At 43.4% G+C, this 26,964-nt stretch overlaps 1 protein-coding gene across 1 annotated transcript in view; it reads left to right on the forward strand.

Moving 5' to 3' along the window:
• Positions 1-1,464: 1,464 nt before the first annotated feature.
• LOC147701145 (urokinase plasminogen activator surface receptor-like) overlaps positions 1,465-26,964 on the forward strand; it is a 72,556-nt gene continuing 47,056 nt past the window's right edge. The window contains exons 1-3 of the mRNA XM_086929311.1: positions 1,465-1,660; positions 25,008-25,127; positions 26,748-26,903. Coding sequence (XP_086785437.1) covers positions 1,465-1,660; positions 25,008-25,127; positions 26,748-26,903 — 472 coding nt within the window. The remainder of the gene's footprint in view (positions 1,661-25,007; positions 25,128-26,747; positions 26,904-26,964) is intronic.

Genomic DNA, 26,964 nt, shown 5'->3' on the forward strand with positions numbered 1-26,964 from the left:
AGTGAAACACCGCTGGGGCCAGGCGGTAGCTACCGCGATTTGGGTTGCGGAACATGCCAGCCGCCATTTTCCCATGTCTCCATGCCCATCACTGCCGCACTTGTGTGAATGGGGGGTGCTGGTGACATATTGCTGGGGCCAGGCGGTAGCTACCGTGATTTGGGTGGCGGAGCATGGCAACCTCCATTTTCCCATGTCTCCATGCCTATCGCTACTGCACTTGTGTGAATGGGGGGGTGCTGGTGACACAACGCTGGGGCCAGGCGGTAGCTACCGCAATTTGGGTGACGGAGCATGCCCCACCATTTGGGCATGTCTCTATGTATATCACTACCACACTTGTGCATTGGGGATTGTTGGTGACACACAGCTGGGGCCAGGCATAGGTACCGCGATTAGGGTGGCGGAGCATGGCAACTGCCATTTGGGCATGTCTCTATGGCTATCACTACCGCACTTGTGTATTGGGGATTGTTGGTGACACACCGCTGGGTCAGGCAGTAGCTACCAAGATACAGGTGCCATACAATGGCAATGGCCAACTGGCAAACATCAACAGTGCACAGTGCCCACATGGTCAATGGCACATCATTGTGCACACGATGCCAATGTTGCATTGACTTCACTGGTGACTACACATGCCATGTTTGTGTATGTTTTTTCGTAGATTGGCCTGTACTCCCTCACATGTCACTTATGAATTTGATGGTTTTGTAGGAAGAACAATGTTGTTCTGGACTCTACAATGTGTGCACATGTCAATGTGTTGAGGTGCACTGACAATCACAGCAATGCTCGTCTCAAAAAATGATGTACTTTTTTGCATGGCCTCGTGTCTGCACACGCACACAATCGTCATTTCTGCGCCAACTGTGGTCATTGTGCTGTGGATGTGTGCCAGGTTGATATGACGCATTGAGGTGTGACAGGTACAGCAGCTAGGTATGCGACAGTGGGGTTGATTTGTTTTGCTTGGGACTATGCTCCCAGGCGTGCCCATGTGAAATGTGGCCATATCCCTATGTGCATTCACATTGACCAAGGTGGTGTTTGAGGTACTTGTTTTGTGTAATTTGACAGGTGCCCTTTGTGTAGCTGAAGGTGTCCCTACATGCAAGCTGGTCTGTAGCTCAATTTTGATGGCAGTCATTGTTGTCCAGAATGTGAGATGCTGTACTCATCTCATGATGTATTGCATTGACATGTGTCCACTTTCATCTCAACTAGTAGGAGGCCAAATCTGATTCGTCACTTGACAGTGCAGGACGACATGAAGGATGTGGCGATCATCTGGAAATTCCGTCTGGATAGAGCCACCCTAAAAACCCTTTGTGATTTTTGGAGCCTCACCTGCAGCCTCGCCATACATATCCAACAGCTTTCACCCCAACTTATAAGGTGATGGCAGGCCTGCATTTTTTTGCCGCTGGATCGTTCCAGCAGACAGTGGCCAGCGCTGGTGGGATGTCACAACCAATGTTCAGTATGCTGCTGCAAGATGTTCTGTCGGACATGATGAAATACAAGGACAGATATATCCATTTCCCCAGGGGTGATGAATTGCAAGCTGTGAACAGAGACTTCTATCCCCTTGAGCACATCCTCAATGCTGTTGGTGCCATTGATTGTACCCATGTCGTTCTTGTGCCACCACAGGCAAGTGAGCACATTTACACGATTTGCAAACAATACCACTCCATAAATGTGCAAGTAGTGTGTCTGGCAGAGATGATCATCTCCCACATGTGTACCAGATTCCCAAGCTCAGCCCATGACTCCTACATCTTGTGTAACAGCATTGTGCCCCTGCTGATGGCTAATCTGCTTCCTGTGCATGCATGGATTGTGGATGTGTATGCCTAGTCATATGGCATGCTGGGTGTGGTGACATGCTGTCCTCTGCCTCAGCGACATTGAAATATCTATTTGTGTTTGTCATACATAGATGACTCCGCATATCCAACCGTCCCTGGTTGCTGAGATTACTGCGGAATACCAGGACCCTGGTGAAGTCCGCTACAATGAGGCCCATGGGAGGACACATTGTATGGTGGAGCGTACTTTTGGTCTGCTCAAGTTACGTTTCCGCTGCCTGGACAAGACCGGAGGTGCACTGGCATACACGCCCAGGAAGGTGTGTCAGATTGTAGTTGCATGCTACATGCTCCACAACCTAGTCATTCGCAAGGAGATTCCCCTGCTCCTGGATGATGATGAGGACCCAAGGCCCCCCCCTGTAAACCAACCTGTGTCCAGTGATGAGGACAGTGAAGAGGAGGAAGGTGTTGACCTTGAGTCTAACGACCCCTACCAGTTCATTAAACTTGTCCTCCAACTCTTTAACAGAAGATTTGGAGAGCTCAATGCACTTTTCAGTGTGAATTGTCTTCTTGAGGGAGGGATTTACCATGGATATCATTTTCTGCTGGATAGGCTTGTCGGAACACTTACATATATATTGGTCTCTGACCAATTGCTCTGCTAATGCCTCATACTGACAATCAGCCCCCAATTTACAGAGAGCACACACAAAAGCATAAACATCTTCTCCAGATCACTGATTCCTTTGGAAGAACTTGTGTCTAATGACAACCAAGGTGGGCTGTACGTCAAAATGCAATTTCAATTTCTTTACTGCCTCAATGTATTCATCAATGTCTTCTTCCTCCAGGTCTCGTACTAAAGGTGGCAAATTGTTGAATACTGATGCACCCTCAAAACCTAAGGAGTGAAGCAGGAGCTATTGCTTCCTTGTTGCCCTGTAACAAGATGCTCCAATAGCTCCCAAGTAAGCCACAAATGCATTGTACCAATTTTTCCATTTTCTGGGTGGGTTTCCAGCCACCTCGATAAAGGGGGATGGGGGAGAAACAGACTGCATGGTGAGTAAGTATATGACTTAGCTGACACAATACCACAAGAGGCAATAGAAGTAAAATACAACCACCAGAACGGAGGCATTAGCTATTGTTGAAAACCTAAAAAATCAAATCAAATTTAAAAAAAAACAGAAAAGCGAACAAATTATTTATAAGATGTGCATGCCACCATGAGCTGCATGCACAGGAAATGTAAACAAACAGGAATGTGTCCCAAAATAAGCAAGAACTCACACCATAATTGTTGTCTGAGTAAAAAATCTGCCCTGAGTTAAAGTTCCGGTAGAACAAGCCTGGTGTGCGTGTCACAGTTGTGAAGCTTGCGTTCCATGCACATCCTGAGATAGAAGGACCCAATAAGTGACACAAAGGGTGTGCATGTCGCCGTTGATGAAAATAAGGTGCAGCATGTGGAAGTGCAAAGTATGACATGCCAGGTGTGCGTGTTACCATAGGTGTGGAAAGCTTGCTTTCTGAAGCGCACACAAAGATAAACTGTGATTGACCAAAATAACAAGAGCTCGGCCTGAGGAAACAATGCATCACTGAGGAATCTCCACTGATGCGCAAGGTGTGCACGTCACTGAAATTTGAGGCTGATTAGCAGATGGTAAGCTTGCTGGAATGCAAGCTGACCCACAAGGTGTGCATGTCACCGCTGTAAGCTGTGTCTAATCTGCCAGGCACGGTCGAAAATTGGAGAACCAAAATGGGCACGATACTGGCTATGCTGCAAGCATAACGTGCATAATGACATCACATATTTCCTCGTTCTAGGCTTGATTCCTGCCTGACAAGCACCTGACCAAGAAATGGCACCTTGGGTGACACGAAGTTGCTTTCCAAATACCTGGCCCCAGCTTGAAGGAAGCTGTTGCTTGGACTGCTGCTTAGGGGGAGGACAAGCAGGGAGACAGCTCCTTGGAATGTCCACCTCTGACATGCTACCAAACTTGTGCCGATAGGAAAGCGGAAGGTCGCAAAAACCACAGGAGGGTTGCGAGGTTTTAGAAGTTCCAAAGTGAAATAGACAAAAATGGTTGTCCAGATCTCGAAGGTCTTTATGGGTTCTGCAGTCCACTGCCGCTTGTGGCCACAATAAATGTAGTGAGGAATTCTCTGGAAACAGGCAGGTGCCAGCAAAACAGCTTTATTGGTGACAGGGACTCCGCATCAGCCAACAGAGGAGATAACTCAAAATAACTGACTTCTACATTCAATAAAACGAGTTCAAGTATCTGTTGTGGAATGCACACACGCAAGGGGTGAGTATTCCACAACAGAGAAGAATAAAGTGAGAGAAGCCACTACAAATTGTTAATGAAGACGCCAAATTACAAGCTGGGACACTCAACAAAGCTAAGATGGCTAAAAAAAACACAAATGGATGGTTCTGAAAATCTACGAAGATTGGGGCCCACAACCATACCCCATCAATTCATTATTTTCTGCTTTTATTCTGCCTGGGAGTCTTCCCATCAAAAGAACAGGTTCCAGCCAGGAAACAAACTTGGCTGAACCCTTAGGGGTCCATTAGCATGTCGAGGGGATCGCCACTGTCCGCATGGCGGCGGCGATCCGTCTGACATTTGTGCCCGCCCGCATGCCATTTCCCCCGCCATATTACTATGGCGGGGGACCCCGGTGGACAGAAAGACATTGGGGGCCCATAGCGGGTCCCCAGGGATTCTGGGGGGTGGGGGTGTATATGGGGGTACCTATGGTACCCCCTGCATTTCAAGGTACAACGTGGCAGGCACCGCGCAGTCCGTTATCCGTTACTGATGTTTTACATTTCGCACATTTCTGTCTTTTTTAATGATCCTAATTATTCAGCAATTAAAAATTATTTACATTGGGTGAAAATTCATTTGTTCTGCAAGGTACAGGTGTTTTGCGCCTTCACTGCCTTCTGGACCTTGAACTCAGCTTTCAAGTGACTGATCATCATTTGAAGAGAGTTTTATATAGGGGTGGGCGTAGTACGCGTAGTCCCGCTACGCGAAGCTACGCAAAGACGTTCTCGCACTACGCGAGCTTCGCTAGCATGCGTAGTAGCTTGTTGGACCCGTTCGCAAGATGTTTTTCTTGCTCGGAGTGCGTTGTGCGTGTTCGGGGCGCTGTCGGCGTGCTCCGGGGATTGCAGCGCGCAAGCTTACCCAGGCGGTGGGCTATGGGCGCGGCCATCTTGTTTTTTTCAATTGTCCCGCCCGCTTGCGTTGCCTTATTTCCTGTTCCAGGTCGCGCATAACGTGTTCGCATTTTGCAAGTCATGTTCGGGAACGCATCCACTTGTTTGCGCCGACAAAGTGCATGTTAGCGAGAAATATCGCGCAAACTTACCCTCGTAGTCGCAATGGGCGCAGCCATCTTGTTTTTCACACTCTATGCTATGGTTCTGGGCCTTGTTTTCTGACCAGCTTTTATCTCTGCAATCTTTACTTCTTTTCACAGTTTTTCTGACTTTTTTTTACTTATCATCTATCTCTCTCTGTCCCTAAGTTTATATTTTGCATTTTATTTCTACTTTTATAACTTTTTTTTCACTTTTCTACTGTTTTAGTTTACTTCTTTCTTTAAGGAGCTACTTCTTCCCCCTAAGTTTTTTTCCTTTTGTTCTAACTTTTCTTTTCCGCCTCCACCCCAGAACCATGGCAGAGGGCAGCAGCAGTACCGGCTCGAAGGGCAAGGCGCCTGTGCCCAAGAGCCGGCTGCCTTGCGGCAGAATGCGACCTGCAGGGGTGCAGGCCCGGCAACTTTTCGGGAAAGCAGAGGTGGCCGCCCTTGTTTTTTTCATCCAGTGCCACCTCCCCTTGACCTTGGTAGCAGGCGGCAGGCCAGGCTACCTCACAGTGGAGCGTCACCGCCGGTGGGCGAAGGTGCGCCGGGCAGTCTTCCGCTGCTCGGGTATCCGGCGCACCCACCAGCAGCTGTCCCACCGGTGGGCAGACATTCTTTACCGGGAGCAGGATCTGTTGGACCTGCTAGGTGTCGAGGTCATGGGGCTTGGCTAGCAGTATAAGTATTGTGTATAATTCTTGGACGAATAAGTAATATGATTACTGGTGCACTTAGTTACATTGCAGATCAATTCCGTTTCAAATCTTCTGTGATTGTATGACCCAGGTGCTGCTCGGCACTTCTCTTACTTGTTTGTAACTTTGCGCTAGCTTGGGCTGATTATTGTTGTTAGAGTTTACTTTAAAGAACTGAAGTTAGTTAATGCTTTTGTTAGAGTCTAGTCCTTCCATTGTCCTTCAGTGAAATAGTGGTGGATGGATATAGGTTTACTTAGTATTAGTTCATATTTTTTTACGGTCTGCATGACGCCTCGTCTGTCAATGAATGCTTAGTTAGTTCTTACCCCCAGCCCTCAGTAGAACCTTTTTGTAGTTTGTTTACTAAGTGGTAGGCGTAGTTAGCAGCAATAGCATTGTCAGTCAGTAGCAGAAGAACATATGACGCAACCAACCAACAATTTGTTGTATGCACAAATGTATGCTTGGGTCCTCCATCTCATCTATGCATTTTTGCTGGCAAAAATAACATGGAAATGCCGACTTACTGAACAATTGGACCGTCTGGAATAGGTGGTGTAGGTCAGGTGGTACTGGCTTTGTTAGTTAGTATTCTGCAATCAGAATGATTATGGAACATTTGATTAGTGTTCTATAAGTAGACCGTCCGTGAATCCTGCAAGCTAGTAGTCATTTAGATAGGTCAATTTTATTGCAATTGTTGTTTCCTAAAATGTTTGAGCGTTTTTTTTTAAAGATGTATTTGTTTCACAGCACTCAATGTTTTTCTCTTTCTGTACTATTTCTTACATGATCAGCACCCAGGAGCAAGAAGACGGGGTCCGAGTTGGCGGGACAACCCCAAGAGCGCTCCTCTACCGAGGATCCTGCTGCTGGCCCAAGTAAGTTCTACAGTGCTTCTATTATTAATAATTATATTTCCCTAACTTTTTAACGCACCTTATTTTTTCCAACCTATTAATTAGGCTTCCTTCCTAATTCAATTTTAACAAAAGCTTCTTTGATCTTCATTATGTTTTCCAAATTTGGGGTATCCATCCCTGCCTTTCAGTTCCTTCAAACTGCCTCTGATATGACTCTCTGTGCCTCTACTATTATACTGTCTGTAGCTAAGCTTACCCTGTTGGGCACTCTTTAGTTAAGGTATTCTTTTGAATAAGGCTGTGATAGAATAGGTGTAGCCACTGGGTCCACTCCTGTGTTTTGCATTGTCCTCTGTATTCTCTAGGCTTTGTCAATTCCCATCAACAAAATGCACAACCAGATATTTGTCTAGTATTTTTTGTTAGGTTAGTATACTACTACTACTCTTGAGGGTATTCTCTGCACAGCCACATACAGAACTATACACAAGAAAATAGGATGTTGGAGATAGGGAGGTTGGACCTTACTTACTCCTCAGTCACAGAACTCAGAAGAACCCACAATTCACTGACCGACTACCTATAGTGTCTCAGTCATTAGTCATTTCTCCCACTCCCGAGTACCCACACGAAGATGGTGATACCCAATGATTTTATTACACAAACCAGAACATAAGTAACACTCTTTCACTCACTCACTCACTCTTGTAAGTCCACAACACCACAGACACTCAAGATATACCACTTTATTTTTTTTAATAACAACAAGCTTTGTAAGTTGTTCCATGAAATACATCCAGTTCAACCATGCAAAATAAAGAATATGAAAACTATACATTTGTACAACTAGTGTACGATAGGGAACTGTGGGAATTGTGGGAAACCCCTCACCGTTGAACGTATACGGGTTACACATGCATCTTTCGTAAGCTCTGCAAATCTCTGGTTCGTAGAAGGCCATCTTCTCATCTGCCTATTATGAGAAAAATGGTGCACGTTAGACAGTATGAAATAGAATTATGCAAGCTTTTTGCAGTCATGCCAAAAAGTGTAACATTATGGATAAGAAATAGGGACTAACCAAACTCCATACAAAAACATGCCTTGTTTTTCAACCTCTTCAGTTGTATGCAACACTCACGTGGTTTCAAAGGCATCTTACTGCGCAACAAGCTGCGAGGTAACATGCGCAAAACAGTAGACATGGTTACAGGGCTCAGGCTAACTTTCCAAAGACTAGAGCAGGAGTAGAGATGAGATGAGCCTAGGGACCATATAATAAATTAAAACTAATGTCTGTCTACTGACTCTGCTGTAGTATGCAATTTGGACTAGTGATGATTTATGTTGTACTTAACTGTTTTTTCAATCTTCCTTCCTGGTGAAAAACTAGTAAAATAGGGGGGGGGTGTGCAGGCATCTAAAAAGGTCTACTTGTTTTTATAGGTGCACAACCACTACCAACAACCAGGGCTGATGGGCCCAGCGGCGATGCAAATGTTACCATCCAGGAGGGGACAGGAGCTGCGGCACCTGCAGGAGCACCAGTGGGGGAGGAAACATCAGCGGTGGGCGGTGGTAAGTTATATTCATTACTTATTCGCATTACTAGGTGGAAGGGGAACATTTCCCTCACTGTACTCTGAGACTTATTATGTAAGTATGAACTTGAAGTTGTACTGGAGAATATACAACGGTTGAATGAGACACCCTTTACTTGGCATTACCAATCCATTAGCAATAGCATTACAAGCGTGAGTTGAGTACACAAGGCCTCTTCTATCAAACTTCAACTCAGCTGTGAAAGTTATGGAGAAGACTAAAAGTCAGATCAGATGACCTTGATGGATGTGTTGAACAAAATGGGAAAGAAGTGAACTAGGGTGGAAAGAGGAAGGACGAAAGAGATGTAATACGGATACCATAGAAGGATACTTTGGAAGCAGCATGCAGGTGGCTGATAGGAATCCGTTGCATGGGTTGTTGAAGGATGGGTGGAAGGTGAAAAAAGATGCCTGCCTGGGTGGGCGACACAATATGGGTGGATAGATATAGTGGATAGCAAAAATCATCAGCGGTGTTTGTGTGAAACCCAAAGCCAAGGCAAGGAAGGAGTGGACGCATGGGTGGTTGTTGGTGAAAGTGAAACCAACTAAGGTTTGTAGAGCAATAATAAAGAATGATAGACATTTACTTTTAACCCCTTCCGTGCGGCCGCGATTTTTCCCGTGTGCGGCCGCCGGCCGAACACGGGCGGGCCATGACGAACCCCAGCCGTCATCAGCACACGAGCACTGTAGTGCATGACGGCTGGGGTTCGTCACCAGCATGGAAGGGGTTAATGGATGGATACCCCCTGGATGTGTTGTATTCATCTTCGGTGGAGACTGTCACTGGAAGCAGGGTCTTACTTTGAAAATAATATAAAAGGAGATACGAAAAAGACTGGTGTTATTCTGTGTACTGAAGTCCACCCATAGTACTAGGGCAAGTATAATGCTGGAAAAAACTCCAACAAATGTTACAGGCCGGGGAAGCAGGAGGATAGAGACTTAAAGTGACCATCAATTTTATGTACTGTGCCTGCTAGTGCTACTGTGCCACTGTGTTGAATACATTTTGTATTACTGATTTGCTAAGAGTTTTGGTTACAATTCTGTTTCTTTCTTTATAGATACTCCTTCTCAAAAACCATCCCGGAAGGAGTTGGCAGCCAGGGCCCGGTAAAAGAAACAGCAGGCCATCGTGGAAGAATACCGCCAGCTGGTGGCTCAGGCCGAGGAGGAGGCGGCGGCAGAGCTGCTGCCTCTTTCAATGCCCCGGGCCCCATGCAGGCCCCGCCTGCAGGAGCACGGCACCGTGGTCAGGCAGCCGCCCCTACCGGCATTTATCAACATCAGCCCCGCCCCCACATCATGGATGCAAATGTAGGTGCCCATGCATTTTGGCAACAAATTCTCCTCTGGGTGGCAAAGCTCAAGGATCAATTAGAGGAGCGTGTGAAGATATTAGTGGACAAACACCTCAAAGCCCGCCGATTGTAATGGACCCTAGTCATTTGCCCCTTTTTTATTACTTTTGTAGGTGGGTGGGAATTGGGTGTTGGGATTTTTTCTGGGACATTCTTTGGATTTGGACATTGGTTGGGGTTAGGGAGAGGGGTGGGTGAGGTGTGGGATAGGATATTTTTTATGACATGAATAAATGTTATTTATTTTAAACGTACACATATGATGTTAATGTTTTGTGGTGGGGTTACTGTTTCACGAATTAATGTACGTCACAAGGTTTACTTGCACATGCAGGGCAGCGGCCAGTGTTTGATTTAAATAATTTATTAATTGCCCACATTTGTAACATGCAGACAGATAAATGCGGTACCCCTCACTGTGTTAAATTTGTCCTATTAGTACTACCAGTCTCTCCTCCATTATACCTCCCAGCAATCTTATCTTACCTGTGATTGATGATGATTAAGTTCGGCACTGCAAGGGCTGCATGGTTTCCCAAGACAATGGAGAAGATGCGGTGGTTGTGTGATGGTAGTAGTAGACACTAGCATTAGCATTTGCAAACAAAAACAAAGAGACAGTCATTTGCCTGAGAGACAATGTGGGAGTGGTAGAAAAGTACAGTACATAAAAAGACTGACAAAAAACAATATTGCAACGGCTAAACTAAAAGAAAACAATGTTGTAGGAGAGTTCCAAGTACAAGAAGATAAGAAAGAAGTTCAACTGTAGTTGTGTTGAAGGAGTCACTTAAACACAATCCTAATTCGTAAACTTTAATGCTGCAAAATTAAATTCAAACAATGCCGGCAATTAATGAAATGTATTCGGTGGGTCCCTTTGGAAAATTAATTGGCTTCTACATACACAGAGCTTGGGTGGGCAAGCAGAAGAAGATCCTGGCCCTGCCTCGTTGACATTTAATTAGTGTTGCTTTCACCACATCTGCCCCAGCAAGCGTGTGATCAATTGTTGGTGTAGATTTAATGTAGTCACATCACACCTCAATATAAAACCACACAGCCCGGGAAGAGGGTTAGGGTTTATTGGGTGGATGGGAACGGGGGTTTTGGGAACAGTTAGACAAAGAAAAACAGTACGCATGGAGACAACAAAAGCAAAACAGTGAAGACGATGATTGATGATCCACTACTCAATATATCTAAAGAAAAGGTAGAAAAAGGAAATGCATGCACGATGAAGATAATAACGTGATGGTTAATAATAATGAGTGGTACTTAACTACTACTACACAATTCAACAGTACAAGGAAGTATTTCTTATATATGACATTTGCCTCGGCTCTATACCCTCAGAGAAACCCTGGCCAATACCTGCGGTAGCGGGGTGAAAGCTAGCAAAGAAAATTAGGAAATAGTTTTAGGGAGCAGCCAATTTCCAAACAAAGTCACACAAGCGTAAAATAAATGAAGAGGAAAAAGGAATCAAATAAAATACGAAAATGAAACTAAAGTTACTGTATTATCCAGGTCCAAATGTGTAGTTGTATCTCGTCATTCATCTTGGTCCTCCCTTCCATGGACTCTCTAAATATCATTCTTGGGTGCCACTGGCTGGATGATGAGGATTGGTAAGGTAAGTGTGAGTTGTTGCTCCAAGCATAATAGCACTGGGTAAAAGGCTGGGCTGTAAATGTTGAAGGAAAAAGAAAAGGGGTATTACAAAATAACGGAATGAAAAAATAAAATTCAATTACGGTGTAGTGCAAAAAGACAAGACTCGTGAGAGAGAAGATGTTCAGACTGAGGCAGCTTGGATACATTGTGTCTAACTCTACTCTACTAGTTGCACAGCATTAATCTAGAAGGACAACAAGATAGGAGCCAGCACAGAACATGCCCACGACACCAGGCCGTGAGTCCGTGACCCAAACTCCATTTAACTTAATTTTTCACAGAGCCAGACGAAAGGCATATACAGCAATCTAGTATTTTCCAAATCAAGTGACCAAATCAATGCGCCATTATCAGTCATCAATCATACCGCTATTCTACTCCACCACTGCACACACATGTAGCCTAGGTCTGCTGTGGTTCTTGTTGATTGGTTGTGTTTACCTTGTATTCCACTTCCTGAAACATATTCCATCAATCATCTCAGATCCAACTGACAGACAGGCAGCGTGCAAAAATAGTATGGTGGTCATCATCATCATCAGGTGTGGCACGTGTACGTGTTGTCCAACAGACCAACAGCAACTCAGTCTGTAGTGAGTGACTACGATTAAGTAAGTCCATACTGCACCTGCAGTAGTAGGAGTACAATTGGTTAATACTATTAAACAACATGGAAACATTGACTATCACTTGAGTACCACATGTTCTTGGTTATTATCCAACTAATAGTATACTTCTACTTCATGCACATTTGCTCAGTCAGCAAGCAATGCATGGCAACATTCATTTCATATACCTGACTTGCTCTTCTCTTCGGTTGTCAGATCAAAGATGCTGCCGAGCCTTCTGAAAGTGATGACGAGTTTACTTTAGTTTTGGATGCCTGCTCAAGTTCTGCCATTGAAGAGTTGTGTATGCCCGCAGACAGAGGTGGTAACCTTAAGACAGTGATGAGTTTCAGATTGGAAACAAAACAGAAGATGGCTATTGTCACATACGTTTCACTTGTTATGGAGGGACTGTTAGAGGCTACATTATTGTACTATTCTCCATCTCCATCCAATGTATGGCAAGATGGAAATGCATTTAGGGCGAGTACGGAAGATGGAGCCGGACTCTGAGGAGTGGAGTGGACAGTTAAATGCAGAAACGTGCAATTCCAATAGGTAAATAAAAATAAGAGACGGTGGTGATGAATTTGTTGCGGTTGGATTTGAACCAGAAAGACAGATATACACACAAATAAAGGAAGGGAGAAAGTAACAATTTGAAAGCCTAGTTGTCAGGGAAGAGGAGCTCGTCCTCAAACCCTGTGGTTCGGACAGAAGTAGGTCATGTAACCCACTAGTTATGTCTTCGGACTCGCTCTCCTCTTCCTACTGTGATTAAGGTATTTTGTAGTCTGGTGGTACGAAGTGCTGATTCATTTTGATCATGTTTAACCTCTCCACGCTTTTTTGCGAGAGAATGTTCCTTGTCACAGTTATACCAGCAGCACTGAAAACACGCTCAGAAGAGACACTTGCAACAGGGCAAGCCAGATTCTTTATCGCCAGCCTGCTGAGCACTGGCCATTGGCTTCTTTTCCCAAACCAATACACCAATGGGCTTTGCTCCACGAACATCTCTGTTGTGTCATCCAGATAGGCCTGGACCATCCGCTCAATGTTCTGTGGTGCTCCAATTTGCTTGGCCTCTTTTGGCTTTGCGACAGCAACAGACTTACCCTTCCCTTTCTGTAGAAACCAAGTAGCTATTTTTTTGGTTGTGTCTGATGGATCAGATCCTGTTGGTGCTGTTGTTGTTGTAGTGTTGATAACTGCTGAGAAGCAAACGCACTGCCCTCATGCTCTGACGAAGAACTTGACTCTGGAGGATGCCCTGTAGTACTTGCACTGTCCTCGGCTGGAACTGTCAGGCCTCTAATTGAGAGCCATTCGTTTTCTAAATCAGTGGCTTCCTCAGCTATTAAAGTGTTGTACTTGGCAACAGCCCCTTCTGAAAAAGGAATTACTCCGTTACTGTTCAGAAATAATTTGCACCATGGATCCAAAATTGTGGCAGTAATGTAATGTCGATGCAACCAAATCTTATTTTGACTCCTTGTATTGTCAGATAAGCGGGCGGCTAAGGCGTTTGCCAAATAACATGCGTCAAGTTTTTTTCCCACACCTTCGTATGTTTCAGACACCTCCTTCAGCTCTTGCTCTAGCATGTACAACAATGGGATAGCTTGGCCCATAGTACAGTCCTCCCTGCTGACTGCACGTGTGAAGACTTCAAAAGGAAATAGCATCTCTGTCAGGCATTTATCGAGGTCCCATTGCCACATCTCAACGGTCATGGCTTTAACAGTAGGATCCCCTAATCTTCATGTAATGACATAAGCATTAAGCGGTATGTACTGCTCAAACAGATGATCAAGCATGTAATGAGTTGAGTTCCAACGTGTTGGGACCTCCTGGATGAGTGCTCTGACTGGCATTTTATGCTCACGTTGAATGACCCGTATCTGCTTGCGGGCTTTAAAAGAATGGTTGAAATGCGTGCATGTTCTTCTGCAGGTGGTCAGTAAGTTGCTGACTTTGCTTTCATTTTTCAGAAAGTCTTGAACAACAATGTTAAAGCAGTGTGCCAAACACGGGACCATGAAATAGCCACCATCTTTCATGGCCTTAACTCAATTACTGCCATTGTCGGTGGCAACAAAGCCAATGTTAAGGCTTCTTGGTCGCAGCCATTCAAAGACCTTGCTGTTCAACTCAGCCGAAATGTTTGCAGCAGTATGAGATTTCTCCATTGCAAACATGGCTACAGTTGCATGTCTGCGAGTCTCATTAAAAATCTCAACAGTGTCAACGCCTGCAGATAGCTTCTCTCTAACACCTAAAAAAGCGATCTAGTGTGTAGTGATGCACATGTAATCAGTGGCTTGGTAACTGATCCACATGTCTGTTGTCAGGTGGATACTATGAACCGCACTCTGATGTAAGGCTTTTCCAAGCAATTCCAGCACGTCGTGGTGTAGTGCTGGAACAGCAACTCTGGCAAAATAGTAGCGGCTGGGAACGTTCCATTTTGGGCAGATGGTTGTCACAAATTCCCGAAAACCCACCCCTTCAACAAAAGAAAAAGGGAGAGGGTCCAGTGCTAACATTTTAGCAAGCTTAGCTTTGTACAAACATGCTAATGGGTGGTTGGGCTCGTACTTTCCCTCCTGCCTAAACATGCTAATAATGGTACGCTGCTTGGTATTTCTTTTGCTTATGCTCGATGCAGCACTTTGCATCGCATACTTCACAGTAGTACTCCTTGGTGTCTCCGGCTGACTCTTACTCTGGTGCCACTGAGATGTTGCTGATGCGGAGGATGTGGGCTGTACCACTGCAGTGCTGGGGACAGGGGTACTTTGTGTACCACTACCAGATAGAATGTCTCCCTCTTCTTCCTGTTTGACCGTGAATGGACCTTCTACTACTTCCCCACCAACATTAATGGTTCCTGCTTTTATGCTACGAAGGTGATCCTCCCACTTGATTGCATGGTGTTTTTTCAAACAGGTCATTTGTCTCCGGTACCATAGTTTTAACCAAGCTTACAACGGCTAACAGAGGAATGACAAATGGAGCATATAGCAATGTTTTCCTCATTTGCGCTAACTGTAAAGCAGTCCCACACTGGGGAGCTTAACTTTTGTGTCCTGCTAGAGGTGCCACTTCCAATGCCAGATGAACTGGAGGGTGTGTGTTGAATTTCAATATGTGGCTGCGCAGTAGTATCACTACCTACTTCTGCTGAGGTGGGGCTTGTGCTGGATGTAGGACGCTGCCGGCCCTTTGCTAATGTAAAAATGGAAGCTGGAGGTCGTTTTGGTGTTGCCTGTGTTGGAGGTATGCGTGCTACATCCCTACTAGTTGCAGCCATTCGGGATAGGGTCAAAATGTTGGTCTCCATGTTCTCGGGCCGGGGAGTAATGCTTGTGATGACTGGGTCTGACTCATCATCATCATCATTATCCTAAAACAGCATACTACTACTACCACCACCACAGCTGCCAGCCACATGGGCACTCATCACAGGCACATGGGTAAAGCCCAGAAAACAATAAACTCAAGCAGGTCTATATATCCCTATATGGCCAGAAAAAGGAGGATGTCTTTTCCACATCAGAGCTTAATTCAAAAAAGAAAATCCCCATGGCTAAAAGGTTGGAAACTTACACAACAACAACACATACAAAGGCATTTATTATAACACACACTCCCAAAAAGTTAACTACACCCCAAACACCACATTTGGAAATTCAATTCAATGCCATCCATGCCCTAAATGATGTTAAATTCAACAGACAAAATGGAAACTGCTACATCAAGCACCCCGCTGACTACCTCTGGGACTCTAGGCCTATTGGCAGAATAGTCCACAAGTTTGGAGGGCTATGGCAAAAGCACGAAGGAAGGTCACACAGAATGGCTGCCACCAGATGGCCTGGCCACCCCCAACATGAAAAGACAGAGAAGACAGACAATACATGCCTATGGCAAAAGGACAATGCTTGGCTTCACAAAATGGCCACCCAGCCACTCACATGGTCAGCCCACCCTCAAACAACAAAGTACATAGAGAACAGAAACAGGAAGTGGTCCATGCACCAAAAACTACAACCAAATGACAACCTGAGGAGTTTTTTTAGCAAAATGAACAGAATCAACATTTTCGAGAAGGTTTTATGCAACTCGAGACATATTGCTCGCGAGTCATTATCGCGTGCCCGTGCACACAAATTGAGCCCGCGAAGAAGACAAAAACTGTAAGGTTGTGTTGTCGTACTGTGCAAAGTTACCAAAACTACGCGTGCTGAATTCTTAGGGTTACCTACTGGCAGAAAGTGCCATATTATTTACCACACACCCTAAACCTGAAATTCAACACCAAAAACAGATTTTGAAAATCAATCCAAAGCCATCCATGCCATACATGTTACAAAATAAAGATACACCACAAAAACAGTTGATTCACTTTCATGCACCCATGATGAATCCAGTAGTACCTCTGGGCTACTGCCAGAGTAAGCCACAAGCTTGGAGGCCTATGGTAAAAGCACAGTGGCTGGAAACACAAAATGGCCACCACCAACTGGCCAGGCCACCCACAGAAAGTAAATACAATGAACTCAAGCAGGCCTACACTAACTACATGAACTATTAGGGTTAGCTATTGGCTGAAAAAAGCCAACATTTCATTACACACAAAAACTGAAATTCCACTACAACAGAGTTTGCAATTGAATCCAATGCCATCCATGATGTTGAAAAACTTGAAAATTAACAGACATCACAGAAACATGGTTGGACCCATGGGTACCTCTAGGCCTACCGGATGAAATTTCAAAGAAATACAACTTGGCCCCTCATGAAAGTACAGGCCTCCCTCAATAATAATTTTTAACAAGGATTGAAAAGCCCAGAAAACTGTACTTAAAAGCCAAAAGCAAACAAACATGTTCACCAATTCTCCAACTTACTTCTAAAAGAAAATTTCAAATCCAAAAGTATTAAATAAATGCAATCAAATGTTGTGATGCAGCAGACATACACAAAAAGTGATCCTTCCTGCTCCAAATCCAAATGAAAGTGAACAATACATGGACAAAGCACTGGGAGGAGCCTGGTGGACAGGAACAGGAAGTTGGAGACTCAGGGGCACTTCCTTACTCTTGAAAATAAGAGTAGAAACAAAAAGAGGACTCCTTGCACAAAAAATACAGCTAAATGACAATCTGAGGGGTTTTCCTGAGCAAAATGATAATTTTTGAGAAGGTTTTATCATGCTCGAGAGATAATCTGTGCAAGATTGCATTTTCTGCGTGTTCGGAAACTCGATCTTACCAACATGGCGCCGCAAGGAAGATTGCGCGTCCTAATGACGTGATCGCGCGTCTAAATGACATGATCGCGTTCGCACAGTCGGGCGGGATTGTGCAGCCGCATTCCAAACATCGTGGTGCACGCGACCAGGAGAGAAAATCAAGAAGACAAACACAGAACCACGTTAAGTCATTACTGCACATGCGAGAACGCTAGAGGAAGAAAAACTACTACGCTATGCTGTAGATTGCGAAGTAGGCGACAACTTTGCGCTCACTGCGAAGTGCGAAGTTGTCGCTACTTCGTAGACTCTGCAAACGGAGCGTAGTACATCGTCAAGGGTTAGTTTTATTGTGATCTGCAGGATAGTGGTCACTGGGACCTGTTTCCTTCTGGATAACCCACGGTTCTGCTTGTATCTCAAGTACTCTTGGTGACTTATTTTGTGCTAGAAGTATGAGGCACAGCCACTTTTTTTATGTTACATTTATTTTGCAAAGTGGACCTTGCTATTGTTGGAGAACTCCAGCTTGATCCCGTTACTATGGCCACCATTGATGATTCCGGAGCTGACACCTTCTTTTTGGATGCTCATCTGAAGATAGAATATATCTGATCCATCTGTTTGGTTTTGCCTCCTTGAGAGGGCTGATTGCTGTAGGCCTTTCCTTGTCATTTGTGCTGCTTTTTGACGCTGACTAGTTAGCCCTCGCCAAAGAATCAGTTGTTCCGATGACAAGAGGAGGTCTCTTTGGAGAGGTCTATAGACTCGACCTACTCTGAGGTTGAGGGTCATTCAGTACTATCATTAAATGGTTATCATTGCAATTCATTTGTAGATTTGTGGTTGCACAGTTCCTGGCTAAAGCTGGAGTTGTATTTCATTTAGTACCGCATCTAGTTTGTAGTGTAGTTCCTATATTCCCAATAGGCTCTGCGCATCAAAATAATATATCCGATAGATTAGACTTAGGATTGAGGTCGACTAGGTCTCTATTGAATATATTAGACTTAATTGTGAGTGCCAGCTAGCTCAGAGGTCACTTGAAACATTCTTGAATAAACAAGAAGGGATTCGTTTCTGACAACCGCATAAACATGACAACTTTGTTTCCCCAACATAAAAAGTATCTTCAGAGTCGTGGAAACAATAGATAGATATTTTACTCAGTCAATCGTGCATGCTTCGTTTCACCAGAGGTGCAGAGAAATAGAGAGACGGGCGTTTTCAATAAAAGGTATTTATTGAACAGTCTTCTTTCTCATGCAGAAGAAATGAACTGCTACAATCGTAATACTGGCTGCAAAGTATAATGCGTACAGCAAGAAGAGTATTATAAAATAATACTGTAAAAGCATGGTTTCTAAGCCATAAAATAAATGGAATGCATACATGAATAAATAAAGAATAAAAGTACTCAGCTGGTGCTTCTAAAATATGCCTACCTAACCTAAGTTTAGTATGAGGGAAGTAGTAAGTGAGGTGTAGCATAAATCTAGCATTCTTTTTGCCAAGAATCTATTCAAGATTTCTCTTAGGGTCTAATCAGCTCCGTATCTTGGTTTAGAATGAAGGAGGTCTGGTATCTCTCTGTCTCAGGACTCAATTTCCCAACAACCCGCAAGGGTAGCTTGGAAACACTGGAGCTGGATTTCTCGGCAAGAGAAAAGACAGCGTCTCTCTCAGTGCGTCTGCTGGAGGGTCAGCTTCCTTCGGCACTTGCTGTAGCGAGCTGCGTCGGGCAAGTAGATAGTCGAACTGCTCCAAACCACCGTGTGTTTGCTATAGCAAGTGTGGGCATATTTATACCTTGAAGGTGCCGAGTTTGGCGTAAGGCTGGACATAATAATGTCATCAAATAGTCTCAGTTCTTTGAAAACTCCATGAGTTCTTGGACAAATCAATATTCAAGCAAGGGGAAGTCCCTGACTGCTGAAGGTGATTTTTCCAAAAAATCGTTGTGGATTTTCGGAACTAGTGGAAGTAGCCATGCCGTATTTGGACTGCATGAGCTTTATCTGAATATGGTTATGACTTCTATGCCTATATTAGGATCGGGTGATTTATACCTATATAAGGGCATGAATTGGGAAAATTACACTAGGTTCCTAAAATTCTATAGAACAAGTTATGCATGTAAGGTGGATAAATTGTCAACCAATGTCCTGCAGGTACCAGCCACGGACAAATGTGCTGCATCTGCTTGTGCTCACTGTATCAAATTAATTAAGGCCGTTATTTTGGTATCGATTGCATTGACATAAATTCCCAATGTATTAAGTAAATTGACCCGCAGGTCTACTTTGTTTGACTGATACGTTAGAACGCCTACTGCTACTTGGAATCAATTTAGCAGAACATCCCTAGTCCCCTGCGTTTCAACTATTTGATGCTGCTGTATTGGGGAGTTTTGAGTGTTGTTTACTATTACACTAGTTTCAGCCAGATCTGGAGACGGATCCCAAGAGACATAAGTATGTGCTATTGTACCTGTTTCTACCAGACTAATTTCATGCAATTGGGGACTACCTTCCAAGGGAGAGGCAAATGAAATGGAGGTCGAGGCCAGCCTGCCCAACAACCATCTAGAGTCATTTATAGGTTAGTTAAGTGAATGCACCTGGGCCAAGATGCACCTGTTTGCTTGTCACTTGATCGAATGGAGCGCTAAACTACTCCTATATAGCTGCTGGTAATAATGAAGCATGGTTGACTTTGGCTTTAACTACATGCACTCTCTTTTCAATGGGAAGTGCGACCAAAGTACAATTTTTATTGACCTGATTAATACTGGAGGATTCATTCGATTGCCCCCCAGGTTGTTCATCTGAGTTTCGAATGTGCACACGTGACCTAATCTTGTCACTGGGATTACTGTATATGGGGGCTTGCTTTGAATGTACTTGCTCACTTCTCTTTTGATTTATCACTTCTTACTGCCCATTCTTCCATTTGGAATGATGATGATTTTATTTTGCTTTCCAATTTAATCTTCTGCACTTAGTTACCCTGGTTACCTTTGAAGGAGCGGTTATTTCTTCTGGTAATTTCTCAATGCAAAACCCTCATGCTACCTCTAATTTACCGCTCAAAAGGTGTTGGGCCCTTCACACCATGTATTACCTTCAGGAGACTTTAAATAAAGATGAACAGTCAAAAATGCAATTAATATTTTAAGCCAATAAAGAGAGTTGTTGAGTATTTAAAGGGTTTTATTTTCTAGTCAAAAGTAAATTTTTCCTAGACCCTTTATTCATTAGTAAAATATCAATCAGGTTACAGAATTTGGAAAACAGGAAAAATAGCATTAATACAGAACATATTACAGTCTGCATATAATTATTACATATAGGAAAGAAAATGTAGCACAAAATGTCAATCAAAACTCTTAAAGAGTTTCTAAGAAAATATAGTCTTGCAAGGCTAATCAAAAATCAAATAGTTTGCAAAAATCTCCCATTAAGAGAAAAAAATGCATAAGTCAAATAAATCTTTTCAGACCTAATTAATTAGTCAAAGCATAAACTTAAAGTTTAGCATCTAAATCTAAAAAGCCTTTCTATCTGTTGCTGTTCTTCTGCATCTGTCTGTGTCTAAAGAGCAAGCAGGGAGGGAGACAGTCCGCCCTTCACCAGTCCTCAAAGGAATGTGCCCTGCAGTGCCAAGATATGAAGTGGAAGCAAGAAACCTCCCCCTGACTCTCCTCGGACGCCCATGCACCCATGACGATCTCGTACCTAACCCATAGGATGTCTGGCCTAATCTGTTCCTTCTCTCAAGAGCTCACACACCCCCCTAATGAGCCTAGAAGCCAGCTGAGCAGAGAAAAGCCAACCCCCATCCAGAGAGGTCAATATTTATACTTTAATTTTTGGCAATCCACACAAAAATGTTGCATCTCAGGAAAACCTGTACGTGATTGGTCAGCAATGATGGCATGACGTCTCACTTTCCTGACTCATTCTAAAAACCTGGCCATGCCAGTTTTTAACAAAAGAAGCATACATAATAAATACATTTCATAAGTTTGCAACAATTGTTAGGGAAAATGTTTCCATAGTTTTCCTTCCTTCCTGTCACAGAGCAGCAGGACGGATACTTTTATCAAACTGGTACATTGGCACAATCACAAGAATGTACAGTTCAAGGTGTCCTTGACTTCTTCGTGGTTTGAGGAAAGCTGCCACAGTCTGCGCATGCTCTCTCCTCTTTTAATGCAAGCCATAGCCTTGCTGGATTCACAGGCAGCCATTTAATGGTAGGCCAAAAATAAAACAAACACAAAGATAATATTAATTTCATGTAAATCAGACCATTATGTTTCCCAAATCCATACTAATACCCCTTATAAATGTTTACCTAGCCAAGCTATTAGTTTCAAGCAGCTTTTCTATTATTTATGACAACATGCAAAAATGTGCAATGTGCAAAATAGCATTTTCATGCTGTAGTGTAAATTTTAAAAGCACACACAGTTTATATAGCGCACACAGTTAATACAACACACACAGCAACATGCTTTAGTGTTTTAGATAGCTTTTCATGCAAAAAGCATTTAGCCCCCTGTGTAGTGTTTGGTGCATTATTAATTCACACACATTATAAAAAGAGGTGTTATTAACTGAAAATATTTATCAAAATATGCAACAAGTCAAAGTCTTTTAAGACAGGAATGGTGTATTTATATTAGAAGGGATGAGCTGGGAAGAGAGAAACATATTCTATTAATCTTCAAAGCTAAAAAGAACACTTTTCTCTACATTGCAAAAACACATGTTAATTCAGCAAAAGCATTTTGGACTGAATAGGCCTCACTTTCATGTTTTTCATGTGCCATGGTTTTAACTTGCACCAAAATGTGTGTGGCAATTTAAATGCAGTCTGTCTGAAGCACAAAAAATAAAACAATGCCTGACTGCAGATGAAATCTGCTCCATCACCTTCACATTGTATTTCATAAGAGGGAGTGGGGTGTGGCTGAAGGGGAGCTTGCAGACCTTAGACTTCTTTATTGTATGAAAATTGTTTTTTTTAAAATAACTAAATGCATTTGACAGCCCCCAGCTTAGCTTGATAGGACTGTTCCACTGCAGCAGGTGAAAATAAGGGCCCCTGCTCCTGCTGTAACATTAGCGGCGGAACTTCTGGAATGCTGTTACTTTTAGCCGCATGTGTGCACCTCTGCTTACGCCCAGTGGTTTTCAGTGCCACTAGTGTTTTTCCCCAACCTCATTAGACCATGCCTGGTGGGTTGGGTTTGACCCCACCAAGCACGTTTGAGTATCAAGGGAGCGTGGGAGAGAGGGCCTCTACTCCCAAAGATGCACCTCTCTCCATCCCTCTAATTCTTTAGATGAGGTTTGGCTGTTGCACTTGCATGTATCTTACTGGGATTGCAGAAGGGGGCAACTTTTCTGTTGAGCATGAGTCGTAAGCCATAAATTGCATGCCACTAAATAGATAGGCATGTATAGTTCTTGGCAATAGCCACACTCTATAGTTGAAACTGATACTGTGAGCCTAGAAAAAAGCTTAGGGTGCCTTCATGGAGCAAAGGTCTTGGTTTTAATGGAGCAGCGACTATCTTTGCAATATGCAGTGCTTTGTATGGTTTGGAGTTGGAGACTATTTGGAGTCTACTCTTAGATCTTGTGTGGCACGCCCATAAAGGACATGAGCATATGTGGGCCTTCAACTTCAACTTACAACTATCCTGCTGGCTTGCAGGCGGTGCTCTATCCTGTTGGCAATGAAATTCTAGTTGCCCCCTAGTGGTCCCCAAGAGCCAAAAGGCTGGGGCATGGAGAGGGGCTTGATCGTAAAGTCCCTCCGGCCTCCATGTACTAGCAGTGCTTGTAGTGGCCACGGCTGTGGCATCGCTGGCAGCAGCTTGAGTGGGAGGGACAGTGTAGGCAAAACGTATCCTGCATGTCAGCAATCCATTCATCTGCCTCTGATTTGAAAGTGTAGGTTTACGCCAACGGGCCTTTAAGTGTGGGTAGTCACAACACTTAGTTAAAGTAAAGGCTGCAGACAGATATTTTATTACAAGAAATATCACAGATGAACATTGTTATCTAAGGGTGCAGTTTGGGTACCCCCTTGGACAATCACTTGCAGTTCAAAATTTGCATAGTGATAATCCTTGTTAGGCCGTATTAACTGGGGTTGCCAATTACTTTGCTAAGTGTAAGTTTGTATATATTTGTTCTTCTTCGGCTGTTGATGATTGTTGCTGGCTCATGTGAAAGACAGGAGGCCTCAGTTTATTATTGCGATAACTCAATAATGAACATTGTAGTCTTGATTGGTTCATTGGGAAACAATATGTCAGATGCCGCAGGTCTGATATGTTTATTATTAAACATTACAAAGGGAGTAGGCCTGGCCTACTTATTGTGAAATACATTTATTAACTCCAATAGCCCTTTACAAGTGAATGGTTTTGACCCTGTATTGAAGGCTGTAGACTGACAGGTCCTTGTAAAAAAACGTGCCTTACCTACTTACATAAAGGGCCGTTGGGCCAAACCTCTTCTATCTGTTCAAGTGCCATTCGTATTTTGCTTATCTGCATTACAGCATACTGCATGGGGCAATCATTTTGCCCATTTCTGCAATTGGCAGTGAGTAACAGCATTTGTCCTGATCATATGTTCACATCTATATGAAAATGAGGGCACTTCTTTTTCTGGGTTGGTGACCAATTAGTTAGTTTTCTGTGTTTTTGTTTCATAGGTCAGCTTTCATTTCATTCATTCTTTTTCATGAGCATCCTGCAGCTCACCCACACTCCTAGTGGCTGCTTGCTTGCCCCAAAATTTAATTTGCTGCATCCGCTGTTGTCACTATTTGTAATAAGGTTGCCCATCTTGAAATGGTATTTTCTATAGTGTATCATTGTTTTATAGTTCCAAGATGGTCAACATATTTAGAATTGTTATGTTGGTAAACTTGGCTTACTATGGCGTTAGCATTTTAAGATTGTATTGTGCACCTTGTGTCATTGTGTTTACTGCTCCAGGGTGGCCAACACATTGCTACTTAATGTGGCATCTATGTTTAAAATGTAAAACAGTTGTACACTGTGTACAATACCATTGAAAGATGACCACCTCTTCCTATGTTCAATATTATGTTTGCTTTTTCTCACCAAGTTTAGGAGGTGGTATGTTTTCACTTTTCTACGTGCGCTCTTTTTATTTATCATGTATGTGGGCATTTGTCAGTATGTTTTATTGTGGATGGATAATTGTCTAAATGCAAGAATGACCCATAGGATGGATGAATCCATCTATCGAGTTGAGGAATGAGTGACAGAGTGCATTCATGACGATTTAGTGTGTTCCTAATATACATCAGTGACAGAAGAGAAACTTTCAGTTATAAGCCAGACCTATTAGCAGTGCCAGTATGTGTTTCTTTTTAGCAATCTCCTTCTCACGTCAATTCTTATGGTGCATAAAATATAGAAAATGATTCATCAGCCTTTGGCTCAGCATCAGTTGCGGTTTAATCGAATACCCACATATGTACTACAATGTGTTGTATAGTAGAGCCAGGTTGTGCCTTTGAAAACGTTCTCAGAGCAAACACATATCATAAATATAGGTTTCCGACAAACATGCTGGGCCCAGTAGCAAAATATTTGGATAATGGAAAATCTAACAACACACAAAATCTAACAATATAAACATTCTTTTCTTTTCAGGGAGTTCCCTCATTTGTGAGATGTGCGCAAGCACCAACAAATACAGTTGCTCTGGCGGGTCTTTCCCGTGCCCCCCAGAAGTCACTCACTGCAGCAGTGGCCTGCGGAAAAGATCAGCAGGTACTTGTCCATGGATGCATGGTTGACTTTTGTGTTCATTGCCGACCCAGGCACGTCTTATACATTGTGCCCAGGGGGCTTACCAGGCATGTGCGCCCGCTTCGAGCTCCCCCCAGGCACAATGGTACTACAGAAGGAGGGGCAGACGCTTGTGTGCCCCCTTCGGAAATACAGATAGTGCTGGTGCACAAGTTGCTCCAGTGCTATCATGAGAGGGCATTTTCACATTTGCATGGGGAAGTGGCTCCATGTAAATGAGGGAATCACTTTACCTCTGCGCCAGTGCTGTATTGGGAAGAAATAGGGTCCCATGGACCTCCACAGGCATTACCCTAAATGCGGGTGCAGTTAATAACTGCACACGACTGCTAGGGGATCTCTAATCTCCCCTGCAAGTGTAGGTGGGTGGCTGCCTGCACTGTGAAACTCGGGAAGCTTTTAAACATCCGATCTGTATTTAAATTGAATGTGCTGCATTAGGGCAGCGCAAGTTTGTGGTTGCTCTGGGGGCAGCACATTAATTCTAATATGGCGCACTTTCCTTATTTGCTCAAGGCGCAGTTCAGAACAGCGCGAAAAAAGTAAGAACATGCTCAATTTACTGAAAACTTGTGTAATTTAGGTAATTTTCCATTGTGCATACTTTGCAAAAAGACAGAGGAAACACCATTGTGTAATTTAATACATTTTCTGGCGTGGAAGCTGTTCGAGCATAAAAGGTCTCGTGGGGGACAGATTCTGGCAGGAAATGTGCCATAAGAGAAATTTCCAATATGAACCGTTCTGTTTGTCAGTGACTTTTGAATGTAAAGAATGTTAAGTGTTCACTCAAAATAACCCAAGTGCATTTTGTGTACATAACGTGCTATTTTTCACAATTTTCTGACATTTCACATCGTTTTGGATTTACAATGAAGAGATTTTGTCGCCTTTGGTGTAGAATTTCAGGAAGAGGGACATTTGGCAGGATATTGGTAAAGTACTGGAACATTGTTGAGACAGTCAGGTCAAACTTAAGGATGGGCTTGTCCGTTAACAGCAATTAAACCTAAATGCATTCGAACTTGGTTTAAAGCGCATAGCTGAGAAGATATTCTGGAAATTAGGTTAGAAAGACCATTTACAAAATGCAAGAAGAAGTTGGTGAACAATGCAGTTGGAGACCATCTAAGGGTCTTGTGCTGCGCGTAATGGGGGTGAAAAGTGTGGGTTACTTACCCACACTCTAGTAGCTCAATATTTAGATTAAATTGTATGGCCATTTTTTTGTATTGCACATCAATCAGTTGTTCCTTCTTCTATTTACGACATCATTTTAACCTCTGGAACATTTATAGAACTTTCTTGTCATGCCAGGAGCACATTTTGCTGCTGTTAGAAATCAGAGGAGTAGCTGTTTGTTTCAACAACACACTTTGAACTGAGAGAAGCAAGTGCATAATGTACTGAAGGGCTAGAGAAAGGAATGAAGGGATTCTAATAACAGTCTAAAAATCACCCTGGGTGCCACAGTGTCATTGGAAGATAGAGTGCCTGTGTTTGTGTAGGTGTTAGATCTTTAGCTGTTTGTTTCTGCAATTTCCTTTTCTTTTAACCATAAAATGTGTTCTTTTCACGTAGGGACCAAAGTCGTTTTAACTGCATTCAAGGGTTGCGTGCACCCCGACAAACAGGCCACCTGTGGAAAAGAAATTGTGATCAGGGGTGCTGGCGTTCTTTTGCAGATCACACGAACGTGCTGCGACTCAGAAAAATGTAACAATCAAGAATATAAGGGTAAGGAACATGCCTGATCTGCCATCCAACATGTGACCGGGCTCTTGAAAATTAAAAAGGT

This window comes from Lissotriton vulgaris, chromosome 7 (assembly GCF_964263255.1).
Source record: "Lissotriton vulgaris chromosome 7, aLisVul1.2, whole genome shotgun sequence".
NCBI classification, from domain to species: Eukaryota; Metazoa; Chordata; class Amphibia; order Caudata; family Salamandridae; genus Lissotriton; species Lissotriton vulgaris.